The 19,101-nt window shown below is 65.2% G+C and overlaps 2 protein-coding genes across 14 annotated transcripts in view; both read right to left on the bottom strand.

Moving 5' to 3' along the window:
- Positions 1-1,364: 1,364 nt before the first annotated feature.
- On the bottom strand, positions 1,365-8,557 carry MAPK11 (mitogen-activated protein kinase 11). Of its 6 annotated transcripts, none has more exons than XM_069489299.1 (12): positions 8,351-8,557; positions 5,935-6,064; positions 5,394-5,452; positions 5,194-5,305; positions 5,074-5,103; positions 4,943-4,990; positions 4,745-4,859; positions 4,320-4,391; positions 4,011-4,090; positions 3,500-3,539; positions 3,242-3,415; positions 1,368-2,976 (listed from the first exon to the last, which is right to left on the bottom strand). In XM_069489299.1, exons 1-12 carry the CDS (start codon positions 8,464-8,466, stop codon positions 2,897-2,899), a joined length of 1,056 nt encoding a protein of 351 aa, XP_069345400.1. In that variant the 5' UTR covers positions 8,467-8,557; the 3' UTR covers positions 1,368-2,896. The 6 variants fall into 6 exon arrangements, with proteins under 6 accessions (XP_069345395.1, XP_069345396.1, XP_069345400.1 ...); XM_069489297.1 differs by having other exon boundaries at positions 3,500-3,599; XM_069489298.1 differs by having other exon boundaries at positions 1,369-2,976; positions 3,500-3,578.
- A 3,544-nt stretch (positions 8,558-12,101) lies between these two features.
- Positions 12,102-19,101, bottom strand: part of PLXNB2 (plexin B2) — a 30,106-nt gene continuing 23,106 nt past the window's right edge. For 6 of the 8 annotated variants that reach the window (XM_069490653.1, XM_069490651.1, XM_069490650.1 and 3 more), the window contains 15 exons: positions 18,896-18,996; positions 18,575-18,804; positions 18,259-18,440; positions 17,860-17,926; positions 17,518-17,664; positions 16,739-16,895; positions 16,531-16,631; positions 16,370-16,454; positions 16,030-16,184; positions 15,790-15,950; positions 15,556-15,703; positions 15,069-15,133; positions 14,808-14,883; positions 12,995-13,069; positions 12,102-12,917 (listed from right to left, as the gene is read on the bottom strand). In XM_069490653.1, the coding sequence (XP_069346754.1) occupies positions 12,813-12,917; positions 12,995-13,069; positions 14,808-14,883; positions 15,069-15,133; positions 15,556-15,703; positions 15,790-15,950; positions 16,030-16,184; positions 16,370-16,454; positions 16,531-16,631; positions 16,739-16,895; positions 17,518-17,664; positions 17,860-17,926; positions 18,259-18,440; positions 18,575-18,804; positions 18,896-18,996 (1,855 nt within the window). In that variant the 3' untranslated portion in view covers positions 12,102-12,812. The remainder of the gene's footprint in view (positions 12,918-12,994; positions 13,070-14,807; positions 14,884-15,068; positions 15,134-15,555; positions 15,704-15,789; positions 15,951-16,029; positions 16,185-16,369; positions 16,455-16,530; positions 16,632-16,738; positions 16,896-17,517; positions 17,665-17,859; positions 17,927-18,258; positions 18,441-18,574; positions 18,805-18,895; positions 18,997-19,101) is intronic. The other 2 variants (XM_069490647.1, XM_069490654.1) reach the window with 2 other exon arrangements.

The raw sequence follows: 19,101 nt of genomic DNA on the forward strand, positions 1-19,101 counted from the left end.
GCCCTCTGGCTGAACTTCCCCGCCTGGGTTGGGGGTGGGGGGTCTTAGCGGGGGAACTACTCCTCACTAACCACCACCCTAGGGCGCTGGGCCCATCCCCAGCCCTGGGCACTGTCCACCTGCGGGAACACCACCTCCCAGTCCATCCCCACCCAGTCCCCCATCCCTGAGGCCCCTGGGCTCACCCTGTGTTCTCAATGTCCACCTCCCACCTCACCCCTGGAGATGCCCTACCAAATGTGGAGTCCTCCAGCACCTTTCTTGCCTGCATCTCTCTTTCCAGAGAGGGGAGCTAGTTCTGTCTCCCAAACTTGGGAGCACGGTGGTGCACGCCTGTGGTCCCAGCCACGCAGGAGGCTGAGGCAGGAGGATCACCCGAGCCCAGGAGGTGGAAGCTGCAGTGAGCTGTGATGACACTACTGCCCACTAGCCAGGGTACAGAGCAAGACCCTGTCTAAAAAAAAACCCAGTCTCCAGCAAGGTGTGCCTGCCTCCAGGGGTGGGGAGGGGCCTGCTTGGGCCCTCAGCCTGACCATTGGGGGGGGGGGGCACCATCCTGGGCAGATGCTCCTGGAGGGCAGAGCCTGCACCCCCTTCCAGCCCAGGGACCCAGGCCTGAGGAGGGAATATGGGGTCTGTCCCAGAGCCCATGAGGCTGGTGGGTAACAGGATCCCTGGGCCCCCTGCCCCGCCCTCTGTGCCCCGCCTGCCCGCCATGAATCAGCAGCTCAGCAGCTCAAGTTCAGCCAGAGCAGCTTTGCACCTGGGCTTTGGTGGTGATCTGGAGCATTCAGGAGCTGGGGACCAGCGAGCAGGGGTAGCTTGGGGCCACCCAAACCACAACCACCTGTATCCCGTGCCCTTCCTGCCCTGGGCTGCCTGTGGCACTCTACCCACCTCCTCCAGGAAGCCCCCCAGCTGCCCCCCTTATCTCCAGGGGTCTAGCAGGGTCCCATGTCATACCAGGCTCTCAAAATGGGGCTGTGTCCTGTTACCCTATTCTCCTATCCTCCACCCTCAGACACTGAACTTGGCCCAGCCTGGTCTCCAGGGTTCCCCCTAGGACTGGCTGCCACACTGACCACGCCCCTGGAGGTCCTGCTCGCAGATGGTTTCCACCCCTCCCCCAAGGCCCAGGGCAAAGGCCCAGACTGTCCCTGACCCCTAGGGAGATGCTGCCTGACCTCCGGCATGGCCGGGGCCCTTTCCCCCGTGTGAGCTGCAGTGGGCAGCAGGAGCGGGGTCGGCAGGTGAACCCCTTGGGTTGAGGTGGCCTCCTTCACCTTAACCAGGAAGGAAGAGAAAGCTATTTCTCCTACCCCACCCAACCCCGGGGAAGGGCAGGCCTTTGCTCCCAGGAACACCCAGCTGCCCCCTGGCCAGTCTCCCTGACCACTGAAAGAAGGGGAGAGACTGGGTCTAGGCCAGCAGGCAAGGCTGCCCCGTGAGTCCCTCGAAGGGCAGCTGGGGTCACTGTGTGGGTGGCCATCTGCCTTGTTCCCTCAGGACCTGCCCACAAGCCACATCCTCCCCTGGTCTCCCTGGGCTCTCAGACCCTCCAGGGAGCAGGGAGCGTGCCAGAGATGTCTGTTTGTCCACCTGGGGGCCCGAGAGATCTGGCCACTGCAGGCCTCTGGGGGGGCCAGGCCAGCTGGAGTTGTGTGGGACAGCAGGGACAGCAGGGCCTGGAGCCTGGGACGCAAGCTGAGCAGGAGGGATCCTCTTTATTGTGCACCCCTGGTGCAGGCACTTGGCCCCAGACCTCCCTGGACCCCTCCAGGCAAGAGGCCACCACCTCTCCAGGGAGGAGCCACACCCGATGTCTCTGAGCAGTCCTGTCCCAGAGGTTAGTCCATTCGCCCCGCTCTGGGAGCTGACCCACAGACCAGAGAGCCTCAGACCTCCAGCTGCAGCCACCATGAGGGCAGAGGTAGAGAGCGGCGGAGGCGGTCAGCTCTGGGCTGAGGTCCAGGCAAAAGTGTCCAAGTCCACATCCATGCGTGCTGCCTGCCTTAGTGTCCTCGAGGCTGCACCCCCAACCCCCGCCCCAACAGCTAGAGTGTGCCTCATGCCCCAGGGCCCAGCTGGAGCTCCCAGGAAAAAGCCCCCAAGTGGCTGCCCCCTTGGCCCACTGGAGCCCCTAGCCTGGATCTCACCACCCCTTGTGGCACCAGGAACTCAGGGGAGGGGAGGCAGTCGCACACCCACCCAAACTCAGGCTCTGCCCGACACCGCTACCAGCCCTTGCGTGCCCACAGATTCCCCCGCCCAGCAGACGTCCTGACATGTGAACACTGGGACCACATGCTCATGTCCATGTGCCCACACACCCCACAGGTGACACAAGGCTCTAGGCAGCCTTTCTCATTTGACAGCTAGTGGTTGTCCTGCCCTGCCACCCCTGCAGGGAAGACCCTGCTGAGCCTGGTGGTACCCTGGCCCTGCCTCAGCTCTTGGGTCTGTGGGTCCCAGCAACCACCAGGGCAGCCCCCACATCCAGGCTGAGCAGCTCTACCCACTGAGACCCTGGCCCCAGTGCACCCCCCCATAGCTCTCTGGGACAGAGGAGATCCAGAGACAGACACACTCCCCAGGGGGACTGCTGTGGCATGCAGGCTCCCTCGAGGGAGGTCCCAAGGGAGAGCCCCGTGGCCAGGAGTGGGTAGGAGGACCAAGGTAGACCTAAGGACACCTGTGCCCAGACTCCTACACACGGCAAGCACATGTGCACAAAGGTTTGTGCAGTCTTATGTGTGTAGACTCTCCTCAAGGCATGGGGTCCCAGACCAGGGGTCAGGGCTGCCTGGCCATGGGGGTGCAGAGGAAACCTGACCACTAAGGGAGGGTGCAGGCTTTGGCCTCTCCACAGGTTCAAGGGTGGCTGCTGGGCAGCGCCTCACTGCTCAATCTCCAGGCTGCCCGGCGGTTTTGGAGGCTCTGGGGGCTTGAAGCTGAGGACTTCCTGGTAGGTGAGCTCTAGGAGTGAGGGGGAAGGTCAGCTTGTGCTGCCCAGCCCAGCCCCCACCCTCTGAGTACAGCCTCAACCTGAAGCTGGAAACCAGAGCCTGCCCTCTGCTAGATGCCCCCACCTTTCCCGCCCAACTCTGGAGTAGGGGGCATGTTGTTCCTCCTCCCAGGACACTCTGGACAGGATCTGGGGCATTGCCTCCGGGGGATGCAGCCCCAGGCCCTGCCCCACCCCCCATGCCCACACCAGGCCTCTGGGCACCCCCATGCCCACCCTTCCACTCCTCCACCGTGCGGTCTTTGGCCTCGACGCTCTCATCATAGGGCTCTGCCTCTGGCTCATCCTCAGGGTCATGGTACTGGCTGAAGTAGGCGTGGGCCAGGGCTTCCGCCGCACTGACCCTCTGGTCGCTGTCCAGCACCAGCATCCTTCCAAGGAGGTCTATGGCTGCAGAGGGGCCAGGGAGGGTCAGCTCTGCATCCAGGCAGGGTCTGATGTGGAGCCCAGTCCAGCCCCAGGGCCAGTCCTCACCCAGAGGGTTGGCTCCATGGAAGATGCTGCTGAGGTCCTTCTGGGGCATGGGGGGCAGGGACTGGATGTATGTCCGGGCCTGGGAGCACATAAGAAGGACCTGGGGGCTGTTCACCCCCTCCCTCCCTGGCCTCAAACTGGGCTCAGCGCTTTCCGAGAGAAGCCCCTAGACTCATTCACTCCAACAGGCCTGGGCAAGGGCGCAGGCAGACCAGACCTCCTCACCATAGGGCCTGCAGGAGCAGGGTCCAGAGCTTTTCCTGCCCCTCCACTGCCCACAGCCAGGGCACTGTTTGTCAGGGAGGTGATTTTGCCCTCACTGTCCCTTGTGCCAGGAGTGTCTTCCCCGTCCACCTGTTTTGCCAAAGGGGTTGCATGCCTATCCTGGGTTCTACCCCACCATGCCCCATGTTCCCATCTGGTGCCCATATTTTCATGCTACCCTCTCCCCCAGAGCATCTGGGGGCTTGATCAGAAGAGGGAGCTGGTGGCTGGTTGGGCACTGACTTACGTGTTCTGAAGATATCTTTGCCAGAACCTCGGGGCTGGGTGTGCCCACCACTTCCATGATGCGCTTCAGCTGGTCAATGTCTACCTCGCTCAGGAAACTCCCACGGGCCAGCCATGGACCTTTCCCGGCCCCGAGACACAAGATCTTGGGGCACTGCCCAGAGCCTACAGCTGAGGACAGCAAGCCCACGGTGGCATAATATGGGGAGGCAAAAGGAAGCGAGACCTGCCAGGAAGGGCCATAGCCAGCACCCTCCCTACAGGAGTGGACCCCAGCTTGACCCTGCTCCCCAACCTGGGCCAAGGATACAGTCATTTCCCGGGAAGAGGGCCTTTCCCTGGAGCAGCTCAGCCATGATGCAGCCCACAGACCAGATGTCCACTGTTGGGGGAGGGGAGGGGAGGGGAGAGACCTCCATCAGTCTGCCCACCCCAAAGCCCTCTGGGAGCTGCGAGGAGCCAGCACAGTAGATCTTCAGTCACAGCCAGGCCCAAAGACTGGCAGACTCCATCCTCCTCTATGCCCAACTCTGGGCAGGGGCAGGAGTTAACTCGGGTCACAGAGGCCAGAGGATACACCGCCCACCAGGCCCCTCTGAAGGTCTGTTTTGGAATTCTGGTTCCAGACCTCGACTGTCACCAAGACTGGGCATGCCCCTCCCAGGGTCCTCGGCCTTTGGCTCCACCCTCCCCAGGCCTAGATGTGAACTCCGCCTGCCTGCCCACCCTAGACACCTGTCTGGTTGTAGTGCATCCAGTTCAGCATGATCTCAGGTGCCCGGTACCAGCGCGTCGCCACGTATCCGGTCATCTCCTCATCAGCCTGGCGCGCCAGCCCGAAGTCCAGGATCTAGAGCAACCGGGAGGGTTCTCAGCGTCCCCCATAGCCGCTACCCCATGCCACTGCCACCCCAGGCCCCTCGAGCCCCTCACCCTGAGCTCGCAGTCCTCATTCACAGCCACGTTGCTGGGCTTCAGGTCCTGCACGGGCGCGCGGGGACGTGAGCGCAGGAGGCACAGCCGCGCCAGCCCTCGGACCGACCCTCACCCGCGGCGGCACCTACCCGGTGGATGATCCCGGCCGAGTGGACGTACTGCAGGGAGTAGATCGCTGAGCGCCAGGCTTCCGCCCCGCGCACCCGCGCCGCCACCCCGGCGGGGACCGGGAAGCCGAGCGCGCCCACCTTCAGCCCGCGCAGCAGCTGGTAAACCAGGAACTTGACGTGCTCGTCGCTCAGCGCCTGGCACTTGACAATGTTGTTCAGGTCGGCGCCCATCAGGGTGGTCACCAAGTACCTGGGGCGGGTCAGGGGTCAGGACAGAGCCCGCCGCCCCCTCCCCGAACGCGCTCCCGGGCCGCTGCCTCGCCCGCCCGGCCGCTCACACTTCGCTGAAGTCCTCGATGGACGTGGCCGGCGTGAAGACATCCAGAAGCCCGATGACCTGGGTGGCGAGGGGAGTCAGGACCAGGCGGGGAACCAATGCCCGGCGGTTCAGCGCCGCTGCAGCGCCGCACAGGCTCCAGACCCCGCCCCCCGCGGGCCCGCCCCCAGGGCCGCACCGCCCCATTGGTCCGCCCTCCGCGGGCCCGCCCCCCCAGGGCCGCACCGCCCCATTGGTCCGCCCTCCGCGGGCCCGCCCCCCCAGGGTCGCACCGCCCCATTGGTCTGCCCTCCGCGGACCCGCCCCCAGGGCCGCACCGCCCGATTGGTCCGCCCTCCGCGGACCCGCCCCCAGGGCCGCACCGCCCCATTGGTCCGCCCTCCGCGGGCACGCCCCCAGGGTCGCACCGCCCCATTGGTCCGCCCTCCGCGGGCCCACCCCCCCAGGGTCGCACCGCCCCATTGGTCCGCCCTCCGCGGGCCCACCCCCCAGGGTCGCACCGCCCCATTGGTCCGCCCTCCGCGGGCCCGCCCCCCGCTCACGTTCTCGTGCTTCAGGTGCTTGAGCAGCCGCAGCTCGCGGTACGTCCTCCGCGCGTGGATCAGCGACTGGAAGGGGCGCGACAGCTTCTTCACCGCCACCTTCTGGCGCAGCCGCGTGTCGTAGGCCGAACTGGAAGGCGGGCGGCCAGTGAGGCGGCGGCGGCGGCGGAGGCCGGGCCGAGGTGGGCCCGGTGGCCGCAGGGGTCCTAGGGCGGCCGCCCGCGCGCAGGCGCTCCGTGGGCCCGGGTCCGCGCCTCTCCGACCGGCCCTCCGCGCGTCCGCCGGGAAGGAGCCCCTCGGGGCTGGCCCGCCATGCCAGTGCTCGCCGCGCAAGGTCCTCGGTCGTGTCTTGTCCCTCGCCCCAAGACCCTCGCCCCCAGCCCAGGACCCCCATTCAAAGCCGGGGAGAGGCCCCTCTACCTAGCGTGGAAATAGCACGTCAGGAAAACAGCCGCTGGCGTGCTCTCCCCGGTGCCTCCGAATATTCAAAATGTGGAGGGAATATTGGTGAACGGCGTTTATTGCATCATTATTTGCAACTGAAAAACTGGACAGTAGAAATGTCCAGCTGAGAGTGGCCTCTGGGGGTTCTGTCCCATCCTCCCGGCTTTGCTTCCAGAGGTCCAGACTCTTCACCTCCACACCACCCTCCTCACCCATCTACTCTTCGCTGGAGAGGCAGCGATCACCACTGTCATCCCCAAATGCAGGTGTGACAGGATCACGCCCACCCTCCCCAGGTCCCACTGCCCTCAGAATCAGCACGCAGACATGAAGCCACTTCTGAAGCTGCGCTGAAGGCTCATCCCCTCTCTCCTGCTTCTGCCCCCATCTCTGGGCATCTAGGCCCTCCTAAGTTTGAGTGGAGACTTAGGCCACCCCCATGCCCACACTAGGGGAAGAGGGGCAGCCCTGCTGGCTCTGGGGTGCTCATGGGTGTGGTGGAGGTGTAGGAGAGGCAACTAGGTGCCTGGGGCATCTGTGCCCCCCCAAGCCTATGACTTTCGGGGGAAGGTCCACGTCACTCCTGGGGTGGGAGGTGAGCGGACTGGCCCCTCCTGTGGGGCAGCAGAGCCTTTTGCCTGGTTTTATCTGTGCAGTCAAGTGACAGGGAATCGACACCATCAGCAGCCTCAGCCGTGGAACTGAGCAAAGGGAGCCGGGGGTCAGCAGAGAGAGACTGGGCCTCACCGGGGAACTTGACACCCCTCAGGAACTCCCAGATGTGGAGTCCCAGAGGCGAGTCCAGCCAGGCCCCTGTGGCCACTCCCACTTTATCTCCTACCCTCTTCCCACCCTTGAGGTCTTACAGATACCACAGGCCAGTGCTGGAATGGGTAAACGACCTGCACAAGGCTTCTGATGGCAGGCAAAGGATAGGCAAGACGGGAGTCTGCCCTGGGACCCCAGCCCCTGCTGCAGGCTCCTGAGCTTCGCTTCTGGAGGAGCCCTGAGAAATCCCCTCCTAATCTGCAATGGCCTGGAGCAGCACTCTGCCCACCACCTCTGCCTCACACCTCCACAGAGACCCGCAGTGGACAGCAGCTCTCTGGCACTGGCCTCAGTAAGGACCCAGCTGGGTGCTGGGGGAAGCACCTCTCAACGTCCACACCCAGGATCAGCCCCACTGTCAACATCAAAGCTGCAACTTAGGGCTCCACATAACCACCTCACCCTTAGCACCCTGCAGAACCGGTTCCAGGGTAATGGAAGCCTCAACCCAATCTGGACCCCCCCATCCAGACTCTGTGGTCTGTCTGGGCCTCAGGCCAGTTCTGGGGACCCCAAGGCCTAGCTTGGCTGGGAGGCTGTAGTCTGAGCGCCATAGGTTGGGGCAAAAGTGGGTGGGGTGTAGACGCCCCAGGGATTGTAGGGAAATGCAAGCATCCCTGTTTAGGCCTAAACCCCATCTGGAGTCTGAGACTCCAGAAAACACGGGGTGGCGGGGGTGGGCAGGACCCACGGGGGAGCCTGAGGCCATCCAAAGGGGAGAGGTCTCTCTCTCCCCCTAGCTGGGCTTTCCCTTTTCAAACAATAGCACCCACCCAGGCGGGGCCCCCTGCTAGCCCTAGGGGGCTGCCCAGCCCTTGACCGAGTCAGACATTTAGGAGCCCGGGGGACCCCCCCTCCCGCCAGCTGTGACGCCCCAGGATTCGAGCCGGGTAGGGGGCCCTCCGAATCGGGCGGGGCCGGAGGACGCCCCTGCCATTGCCACCAGGAGCAGCGTCTTGGAGGAAAGTTTCCTTCACGCCCCCTCCCCCCGCCCCCGTTCATTCCCCCGATCCACGCAGGGCGTGGGGCGGAGGCAGGGCGAGGCCCCTCCCCGTGCCGGGAACCCCGCGCCGGGCGTGGAGGGGGCGCACGCTAGGGCCCGTCCCAGCCCCCCTCCCGGCCCCCACCTCTGCCCCGCCCCTACCAGACCGAGCCGTAGGCGCCGGAGCCCACCGGACGCAGGCCCTGCAGCCGCTGCGGCACCTCCCACACCGTCTTGTTCAGCTCCTGCCGGTAGAAGCCCGGGCGGGGGCCCGACATGTCCGAAGCGGCCTCCGCTCGGCCCAGCCCCGCACTCCGCGCCCAGCGCCCCGCGCCGGAGCCGGAGCTGAGCGGAGCGAGCGCGGCTGCAGGGGCGGCGGGGCGGGGCGGGGCTCCGGGGCGGGGCCGGGCCGGGGCGGATTTCCCGGGGCGGGGGGGCTCCCCGAGACAAACGCGTGGCTTCCTGCCCCTCCGAGGCGGCGGCAAAGCGGAAACCAGCCGGGGCGTGGGGCGGGCGGCGAGGATCCGACATCCTCCCTCCCGCTCTCACCTCCCGGGGCCGCGCACTTCCCCAAGCCTGCGTCCGCGTCCGGTCCGCGCCCGGCGCCGCCCGCTCCGGCCCTGCGCCCCCTACGCCAGCGACCCCCCAGGAAGGAGGGAGAACCGTCAAAGGCGAAGCAGCCAGAGGCGAACCATGGGGAATATTTTAAATCAAGACGGAAAATACCGCCTAACAAAAACTGGGTAGTTGGTTAAAAATTAGCCAAAAAGGCGTTGGATAAGGGCCCTTCCGTGCTGGGCAGATGACGGCGCCCGGAGCCCGGGCCAGCCTGCCTTCCCCCCCTCGCGGAGGACGTTCTGGCCTTGGCGATCGCGTGGCCCTCCTCGGAACCCTCCCGGGTCTGACGTCGGCGGCGCGGCGCCGGGGAGTGGTGTGACCGCTGGGCCGGGCCTGTCAGGACCAGGGACAGCGGCGTCGCCAGGGGCCTTTGGGGTGTTTTACCCACGAGAATCAGCCCCAGATGGGTCCTCTTTGGTGCCCAGCACCTTTCTTGCTCCTCCTCGGCTGTCCTCTCTTCCAGGCAGCCCACCCTGGCTTTCCCAGGGGCCAGGAGCCGCCCGGTTTGCAGGGTCAGCCGCGTTTCCTCTCGGCCTGGAGGGCTTGGTTCTCAGCTGCTGTCACGGTGATCGGGGAGAGCGCCCTGTCCAGCCTCCCGGGCGCACGTCTGCTTTGGTTCGCACTCGACGGAGACACGGGCTCTGCCGCCCCGCGGAGAAAGGTCCCGACCCTCCGCCCAGGGGGGCAGCGCAGTGGGTGGGGGGTTCTGTGGCGGGGCCGCCCCCCAAGGGAAAGTGGGAAATCAGGCTCCGGGTTGCCTGGTAAACTTTTCTTAACATCAAAATCTGAGTTTCACTGTGAAATCTCTTGGTTTTTAAATATTGGCAACCAAATTAAAACATGTCCAAATGGGCGAAGGGACACAATCGCGGGCGAATCCGGACCGTGGGCGCCGACGAGTGGCCGAGGACACAGGTCCGAGTCCCAACCGCGCCGGCCCCTCTCGCTCGACCTTGGCGAAGTCCCGAGCCACCCCGGGCCTCAGTTTCTCCTCTGTGAGCTGCTGTCCGACCAGCGGCCTGGCAGGGGAGTCTCCACCCCCGCCGTCCCTCCGCTCCCAGCGCCCCCCCCCGGGGCCTCTTTCGGCGGCCGAACCGTGGCGCGGAGCTCGCGGAGCTTCAGCGGCCGGACCGCGGCGAGCCGGGCGGTGGGAACCGCAGCCGCGGCCGGGGCAGAGGGGCGGCCTTTGTCTGCGCCTCGCCGGGCGGGGCGGGGCCGAGCCCGTTCCCTTGGCAACCGGCCCCGCCCCCACCGCCCCGCTGCAGGGCGGCTGCGTTCCTTCTCCCCCGGGCTCCGGGGAGATGAGGGGTGGGGAGGGTCTGCTGACCCGCCGGGAGTCCCCGCCAGGTGAGTGGTCAGCGCCGACCAGAGCCCAGCGGCCTCCTGCAGACCGGGGGGCCCAGCCCCACTCAGCGGGTCCTCAGTAAACCTGCACTGGGGACCTCCAGTGTGCTTGCGGCCCCTCGCAGAGGTCCCCTCCACCGTGCCCGCTGGGGACGGTGTGGTCCTAGTACTGCAGGGGGGTGACCGCTGGCGTTTCAGGTGGTGGGCAGTGCAGGGAGGCCCCCCTGCAGGGAGAGGCAGTGGAGGGCTGGGCTGAGTCCAGAACTGAAGGGAGGTGGTGGGGGGGGAGGTGGGGCCTGGAGAGTGGGTGGCTGGGGCGGGGCGGGGCAGGTCAGCGGGGGGAGGGGGTTGCCGCGGAAGAGCTTCCTTCCACCCTGGGCTGTGACCCACTGTCACCCCTAAATATCAACACCCACCCCTTCTCTCCACGTCTGCTCCCCCACTGGTCGTCTCTGCTCCCTCTCAGCCCCACGGGCTGCCCCGCTGGTGGTCAGGAAGCACTTCCTAAAAGACAGATCTGGCCTTGTTCCCCAGGGACCAGGTGATGGTGGTGCAGGCAGGACATAGCTTTGGGCTGTTTTTTGCTTGGAGAGGTTGTTAGAGTTTCTCAGACCAGCTCTGCCTCCTCCCACTACAGGGGAGGAGGATGGGAAGTGGAACAGCAGGGTGGGCCACCCCTTGTCTGCCACCATTCTGACCACTTTGGCGGGCCTGCTCACCCGTGCTCCCCAACATCTATGCCCAATTCCTACCCCTCACTGGGCACTGGACTGTCGGACCTGTAGCCTCACCCCATCCTCAACCTTCACAGTGGGTGGGGGCTCCCTGACCCTTCCCTTCTCTCTTGACTGCCCAGTGGGGAAGGGGCAGAGGTGGTCTGCAGGATCCAGTCTGGAAGCCAGGCCTCTGGGTCCCCTGTCCCTACCTGAGACCTCGCTCAGCACACCCAGACTGTGTCTCACCCCAGCACTCTGGCTTCACAACACCTTGTTCAGATTTCCTGACCAGCCAGGTCTCTGGGAAGTGGGAGCCCAGTGTCGGGCCACAGCAGCAGTGCCATTTCAGGGGGCCCTGTAGCAGGGGCTGTCAGTTGTTTGCCTTGGACCCCCTTCTTGGGGAAGAGACAGCCACCTCTTTTCCCTGTGGCTTGGATGGGGCTGCCCCAATCCTGGGGCCCAGGATCAGCCTAGCCCATAGAGAGACTACCAGCCACCATGTGGCCGGAGTGGGAGACAGGGCCTAGGGCCGCCTGAGGACGAATCAGCACAGGTTGGGAAGCAGTTCAGACAGATGAAACCCAAGACCTGGGCATTTGGATCCAGCCACATCTGGAGCTGGATGCTCACCTCCTCCATAGGGGCTGCCAAGCCCCCTTTCTGCTTGGGCTGGGATTCGTGGCACACAAGGGAAGCCTGAGAGGGCCCCCGCTGTCCTGTTTGATGCTGTGTTCCTGGTGCCGGGACAGTGCCTGGTGTATGGCAGGCGCTCAGAAAGGACGTGCTGGGTGAATGAGGCCCTGCGTGCTAGTGCCCTGTGGGGCCCATCTCAATTCCACCTGCCCTCGAGCCCTTTCATGGGATTGGGAGCAGTCCCCTTCCCCCATCGCCAGCTTCCGGGACAGCCCACTGCCCCCTCAGCAAAGGTGCCTCTCGCTCTCAGGCACGTGGACCTGGAGTCCTGCTTAGGTCCTGAGTCATCCTGGAGTGGCTCACAGGATTGAGAAACAGCTGACCTCATGCCACGGCCATGATCAGTGGGACTACACCCGGAGCGACTAAAGCCGTGCTGTGCGGCGCTCTTACTCCTCCTCCTGGGAACACGAGGTCAGGACGGGCTCACAGGCAGTCCAGCCCAGTGCCTGGTGGGGCCCAGCAGGGCACCACCTTGTGCACCTCCAAGGGGTGGGAGAGTAGGGACAGATGGGTGGCCCCAGAGGAACCCAGTCAACCAGCAGAGTGAAAAAGAGAGCTGTATTTGATTTACAATGAACAAGATTTACAAAAAGGGTGGGGTGGTCCTGGTGGAGCTGCCCCCAGCCCCCCCAGACCAGGGCAGGGCCTCCAGGACCCCCATTTTGCTGGGCCCCCTCTGGCCACCTGGGCCCTGACGTCTGACGTCCACCTTTAAGGTGGGGCCCAGCGGCCCCTGAGTCCACCCAGAGTGCTGGCACCCCTGGGGCGGCCGGGTGAGGTCAGGAAGGCATCGTACCGCTTTTTCTCCTCTTTCCATCTGGTGGACAAACAGACACAAGGTCTGGGAACTTGCCCCGGGGGCTACAGGCACTCAGACCCCACCTGGAGGCCAAGCCCAGGGTATCTGAGGTGGCTGCTGGTGCGTGGGGGGAGGCTGAGACCCGACTGCCCCGATGTGGCATCATAAGGCACGTTTGCAAATCACTCAGACTTAACACAGAACACCCGCTGCTGGTTCCACGGGAGGAAGCTGGTGCTGGTGTGGGCGCCCGGGCAGGATTGCTCAGGAGAGATGCTACCGGCTACAGCGCGGGTGGGGCCCCTGCGGCACCCACTCCAGGTGCTGGGGCACATCCTGCTGGGGAGAGAGGGTGCTCAGCCACAGACCACGCGGCCTCGCCCCCGGGGGCTGCCCAATTCCAGCGTGGCCGTCACGCACCTGTGCCGGAGGCAGCATTGGAGGTCAGAGTTCAGAGATCGGTGACCTTATTCTCGAGTGCGGCTGCGATCTGCTGCAGGCGGAAAGCCAGCTGCATCTTCTGGGCCGCGGGGTCTTCCTCCAAGGCGTTGATGATCTGAGGGGGGTTCCCGTCAGACGACAGCCCAGGGACGGGGCCGCCCTGCACTCCCGCCCCGAGGACCTGGACCCTACCTCGTCGTAGTACTTCTGTGTGTACTGGTAGAGCTGGTGCAGCGCCACGAGCGTGTTCAGGGAATCTGTGTGTGCCTGGGGAGACGACAGTGGGACCAAGGGAGGAAGGGGCTGTGGGGGCATGTGGACAGGCACCGACAGTGTGGGACACTCGGGACAGGAGGCCACCCCCAACAGAGCAGCTGGCTGGGACATGGCGGCTCGGCTGGCATTGTGGGCACACTAGGCACAAGGGCCCCCCCATGACCTGGCTGCAGACAAATACCCACACACGAGACGCACACGGAGACAGTCACAGCCACAGCCAGTAAAGCAGAGACAGAGCAGGCGGGCCTGGCTCACAGCTGCTCACACTGCCCATGCGCACCCCCGGCCCCCACCCCCGCGACACACTCAGCTGTATTCACACACTCAACCACACCCACCCCCACGACACACTCAGCTGCAATCACACACTCAACCACACCCACACCCACGACACACTCAGCTGCATTCACACACTCAACCACACCCACACCCACGACACACTCAGCTGCAATCACACACTCAACCACACCCACCCCCGAGACACACTCAGCTGCAATCACACACTCAACCACACCCACAACACACTCAGCTGCAATCACACACTCAACCACACCCACGACACACTCAGCTGCATTCACACACTCAACCACACCCACCCCCACGACACACTCAGCTGCATTCACACACTCAACCACACCCACACCCACGACACACTCAGCTGCATTCACACACTCAACCACACCCACACCCACGACACACTCAGCTGCAATCACACACTCAACCACACCCACCCCCGAGACACACTCAGCTGCAATCACACACTCAACCACACCCACCCCCGAGACACACTCAGCTGCAATCACACACTCAACCACACCCACGACACACTCAGCTGCAATCACACACTCAACCACACCCACCCCCGAGACACAGCTGCAATCACACACTCAACCACACCCACGACACACTCAGCTGCAATCACACACTCAACCACACCCACCCCCGAGACACACTCAGCTGCAATCACACACTCAACCACACCCACCCCCGAGACACACTCAGCTGCATTCACACACTCAACCACACCCACACCCACGACACACTCAGCTGCATTCACACACTCAACCACACCCACACCCACGACACACTCAGCTGCATTCACACACTCAACCACACCCACACCCACGACACACTCAGCTGCATTCACACACTCAACCACACCCACCCCCGAGACACACTCAGCTGCAATCACACACTCAACCACACCCACCCCCGAGACACACTCAGCTGCATTCACACACTCAACCACACCCACCCCCGAGACACACTCAGCTGCAATCACACACTCAACCACACCCACCCCCATGACACACTCAGCTGCAATCACACACTCAACCACACCCACGACACACTCAGCTGCATTCACACACTCAACCACACCCACCCCCACGACACACTCAGCTGCATTCACACACTCAACCACACCCACCCCCACGACACACTCAGCTGCAATCACACACTCAACCACACCCACGACACACTCAGCTGCATTCACACACTCAACCACACCCACACCCACGACACACTCAGCTGCATTCACACACACAGTGCAATCACGCACGCCGCCTCCCAGGACTCAGTCACATGGCGGCCTGGCCCGGGACAACCTGCCCCCTCCCACCCCCACCCTCTCTCCCCTTGGCACAACACAGGGGCAGTGGGGAGGGGGAGGGGCCTTGGCCCGGCCTGCGGAGGGTCCGCAGGCGTGTCCCTGTGGTCCCCTTACCCGGGAGATCTCTGCCAAGTGTGTGTTCATGTCCTGGTCGCTGACCTGCACCATCTGCCGGATGCCCTTGTAGTAACTGCAGGGGAGGGAGGGTTACCCGGCGGGCGGTGGGGGATGCGGGGTGGGGTGGGTAGTAGAAGCCTGAGGCTGGGCCTCAGAGGCCTCCCTGGGACTGAGCTGCCCGCCACAGTCCTCCTCTACCCAGGGGCCCCTCGGAGGGATGAAAGGGGGCACCCAGGGTCTGGCCGGGGTAGGACTCACTCCTCCACCATCTTCTTGTAGGTGGAGATCTCCTTGGCATACAGCAGCTTGTTACTGGGAGAGTCCTGTGGGGGACACAGCCAGTGACACCCCGGCCAAGACGGGCCACGGGTGCCCTGATGACACCGAGCTCAGGCTGCCCCAGGCCCCGCAGGGAAAGGAGAGCTGGGCAAGTCCTCCAGGGCAGCCACCCCTGCCCAGAACTCCTCAAGAAAACTCTACTTTTTGTGTTTTGTAATTTGTAGTAAAACTCAGTTTCCCTGCCTGAGTAAGGCGGGGGAGGGGAGAGGGGGCAGCCCCGTGGCCTGGCCACCTGCCACCTGCCCAGGTCCAAGCTCCAGCCTGAAATGTGCAGACCTGGCACATCCCAACCTCACCCAGTGGCTCCCCCGGCCACCCGCCTGCCAGTGGGCACTGTCCACACTTCCTGGGCAGTGGACCTGGCCCCCCGGGTCTGCCCAGGCCCCGCCCCCGCCGCCCTGCTCACGCGGCTCAGCTTGTGCTCCGTGCGCGTGCAGGCGTCCATGAAGGTCTGCGCGATGACCGACAGGGAGGCGTCCACCACCTCGTGGACGTGCACGTCGAAGATGAAATGGGGATTCTTGAGGATGTTCACCCAGAACCGCAGGGGCAAACTGAGGCAGAGCGACAGGGCGTGAGGCCAGCGGGTGGGAGAGTGGCCCTCACCTGTCGGTCGTCCGGGTGTGCACCGGGCCCTCACCTGTTAGTCTTCCAGATGTGGACGGTGTCTTCGTCCTTGATGTCGTGTTTCTCCGCCTGCTCGTCCAGGAAGTCGAAGAAGTACTTGACCGCGGGTGGCACCGCGTGCCCGGGCGCTAGCACGCTCTGGAAGAAGTTGTCCACGAATTGCTGCAGTGTGCCCTGCGAGGGAGGAGGAGCTCAGTGCCGCCCGCGGGGCCGGCGCCCAGGCGTGCCCGCCTGCGCGCCCACAGCGGCCCACCTTGACCGACAGCAGCCGCGTCAGGTAGATCTCGGTGATGGCTTTGGTCCGCTCCTTCTCCTTCACGCTGCCTCGCTTGGACTTGCCCTCGTCTACCTCGTCCGCCGGCCGCACCAGGTGCCACACGCGGTTCTCCTCCTCCAGGAGGGCGTGGCCTGTGGGAGTGGGGTACTGAGGTCCCCTGCCCAGCCTGGTGCCCCAGGGCAGGGTGAGGACTGGAGCCCAGGAGTCTGGGTCCCTCCAGACAGCAGAGAGGACAGCAGCTCGTGGGCCCCAAGGCGGCCACGGTCCCCGCTGACCTCCAGGCACTAAAGGACGCGGGTAAGGGGGAGGGACTCACGCTCCCCCGGCAGGTCCTGCTGGCTGTCCTCTGGCTGCTGGGAGACCCCAACCTTGGATAGGATGAGGGTGGCGCCGTCCCGGACCTGGGGAGCACAGTGGTGACAGGGAACCTGCCTGCTGTGCAGGGTTTGGGCCCCGCCCGGCCGTGCGCACACTCACGTTGTAGTGCATGAGGGTGTTGATGCGCTTCCACCGGCCTTCCCGCTGCGAGGTCAGGTCCAGGTCGGACAGAATCTGCGCCGTGGACCCAGGTCGCCACTCTGTGGGAGAACACACAGGGGACCGTGGGCACAGGCAGCCCTGCCCCAGTCCAGGCGGGACCCCCCTCAGGGCGCCCCGGTCCAGGCGGGCTCTGGCGGGCACTCACCGAGGACCACGCTGTCGGGCTTGGGCCAGCAGGAGCAGGGCTGTGTGCGGTACACCTGGTCAATGACCTTCTCCTTGACCTGGGAGATGGTGTCGCAGTTGAGGACCTTGACTGGGATGGCATCGACCCCTTCGTCCTGCACGATCACGCTTACTGTCTGCCGGGGACACAGGACAAAGGTCAGCAGGAGGGGGACCCTCGCTCCCACCCACAGGAGCACCCCGCTGCCCTCTGGCCTCGCCCACCCCGCTGTGCCCTCAGCTGGAGGTGGCGGCCACAGGCTCTGACCCCCCAGGCACCACCCCGGACACTCCCACGTTGTGCTTCCCCTGCTGGCCCTGGCTCAGGACAGAGCGCGGGGACTGCTCACTAGCACGTTACCACGGAGCCTCACGGGACCACATGTGTACAGACTGAGTACACACAATCACACACGGACATGTGTCCACACACGCACCCTGAATTCTGTCCCAGGGCACACACCGCTCACGTGTGCACACACTCACCAACAGACCCGCTTGTGCCAGGCCCCACGCGTGCCCCGGAAGAGGCTGGCTCAGGGTGGGGACACGAACAGCCTCCTCCCCTGGGGACCCCGCAGCACGACCTCGAGGGCACACACGTGTGCTGACCCAAACCGGCAGCAGAGACGAGCAGCCTCTGGACCTGACCACACCCACCCTGACGCTGGGCCCTCTGTCCCGACCCCTGTGGGTCCCGTCCCCGGCCAGGTCCCCGCGGCAGCCCTGGCCCCACAAGCTGGTCCTGGGCGCTCATACCAGGGGTGCGTACTCCACGTCGTCCCCCAGCAGCCCCGTGTCGTTCAGCGTGTACTTGGCCTTCTTCTGCACGGCGTCCACCGGGCCCTTCTCCACCTGGTGCTTGATGGCCTTGAAGAGTTTGTACAGGGGCTCGCCGGCGCTGTCCTGGGCAACACAGGGTGGCGGTGTGGGTTGGGGGGCTTGGGGCCTGCAGGAGCCCCCCAGACCTGGTCAGGGCATGGGTGGGACTGCCCACGTCAGGGGCCAGGTCCACCTGAGGGGTTGGACAGGTGGGTGACATCTGGAGGGCACAGCACATGTGCCTGAGCCCTAAGCCCCCCAGGCGGGGGCAGAACCCACCTTGAGGTGCTGGTACAGGCAGATGGACATCCAGTTGGACAGCATCCTCTCCACCACCGTCTCAGACCTGCGGGCACAAACAGGCTGGCACCGAGGCACCCCTGGTGCCCGGGAGGCCCAGCTAGCTCTTGCAAACCCCCAGCTGCCCTGGTGCCTGCCTCGCCCCCGTGCCCAGGCCCCGTGCTGTCCGGACACGTAGGCCGCACCGGCACCTTGAGGGGGCTGTCACCTCCCACTCACTCCGCAGGGCTGACGCTGAAGGCGGAGCAGCTAAATGGTCGTAGAGACTGCCTGGTGGGGAGGGCCGGAAGCCCGCTCGCGCTATCCCCCGACCCGCCACCTGCCCAAATAAGCCCTGCGCCCTGCCACGGCCACCCCCAGCCCGGGCCCTGTGCGCACCTGCGCAGCATCAGCTTGGGGTTCTTGGCCACCACGTACTGCTCCATGAGCTCCAGGAAGAGCGTGCGCATGATGTCCGTGTAGTACTCGAGCTTCCCGTGCAGCGCCACCGTCAGCAGCGACGCGAAGTAGACCTTGGCGCGCGCTGAGAACTCCCGCTGGTTCTCCAGCGTGTGGATGAACTGCGGGGGCCAGCGGTCAGAGCCCACCCAGGCCCCGCCCGCCGCCCCGCCCCATCCCGTCCCGTCCCGTCCCGTCCCGTCCCGTCCCGTCCCGTCCCGCCCGCCGCCCCGCCCCGCCCCCCGCCCAGGCTCACGTTGATGAGGAAGGACTTGCTGTTGAGCAGGTTGGAGAACTGATAGAGGGCCTGCTCCACCACGGGCCGCCGCGACGCGGGGATGTCCAGCTTGCCCGTGATCATCACGTCTTTGTCGCCGTCCTTGGAGGGCAGGAAGAAGACGCGGTCGGTGTAGGTCTTGTAGTCCAGCACGGGGATGCCGGCCTCGTGCACGTCGTTGGTCTGGTCCTCCATTTCGATCATCAGGTCTGCGGGGAGGCGGGCAGGCGCGCAGGCGCGGTGAGGCTCCCGCGGGGGCGGGCCCTGGGCCGCCAACGCCCCCGCCCCGCCGGGCCCTACCCGTGAACTCCTTTTTGCAGCGGTCCCGGACGCTCTCCTCCAGGCCCTCCAGCTGGGACTTGATCTTCTCGTACTCGCGCTCGGCCTGCTGGCTCTTCCTCCTGGGGGCACAGGCAGCGTCCTTGCCCCGGGCCGGGCTGACCGCGGGGGTGGGGGGGGCCCCCGCTGCGTGGCTCGTGAAGGGGGCGTGGCCGGGGGGGCAGGGG

The sequence above is a fragment of the Eulemur rufifrons genome, chromosome 16, assembly GCF_041146395.1.
Source record: "Eulemur rufifrons isolate Redbay chromosome 16, OSU_ERuf_1, whole genome shotgun sequence".
NCBI classification, from domain to species: domain Eukaryota; kingdom Metazoa; phylum Chordata; class Mammalia; order Primates; family Lemuridae; genus Eulemur; species Eulemur rufifrons.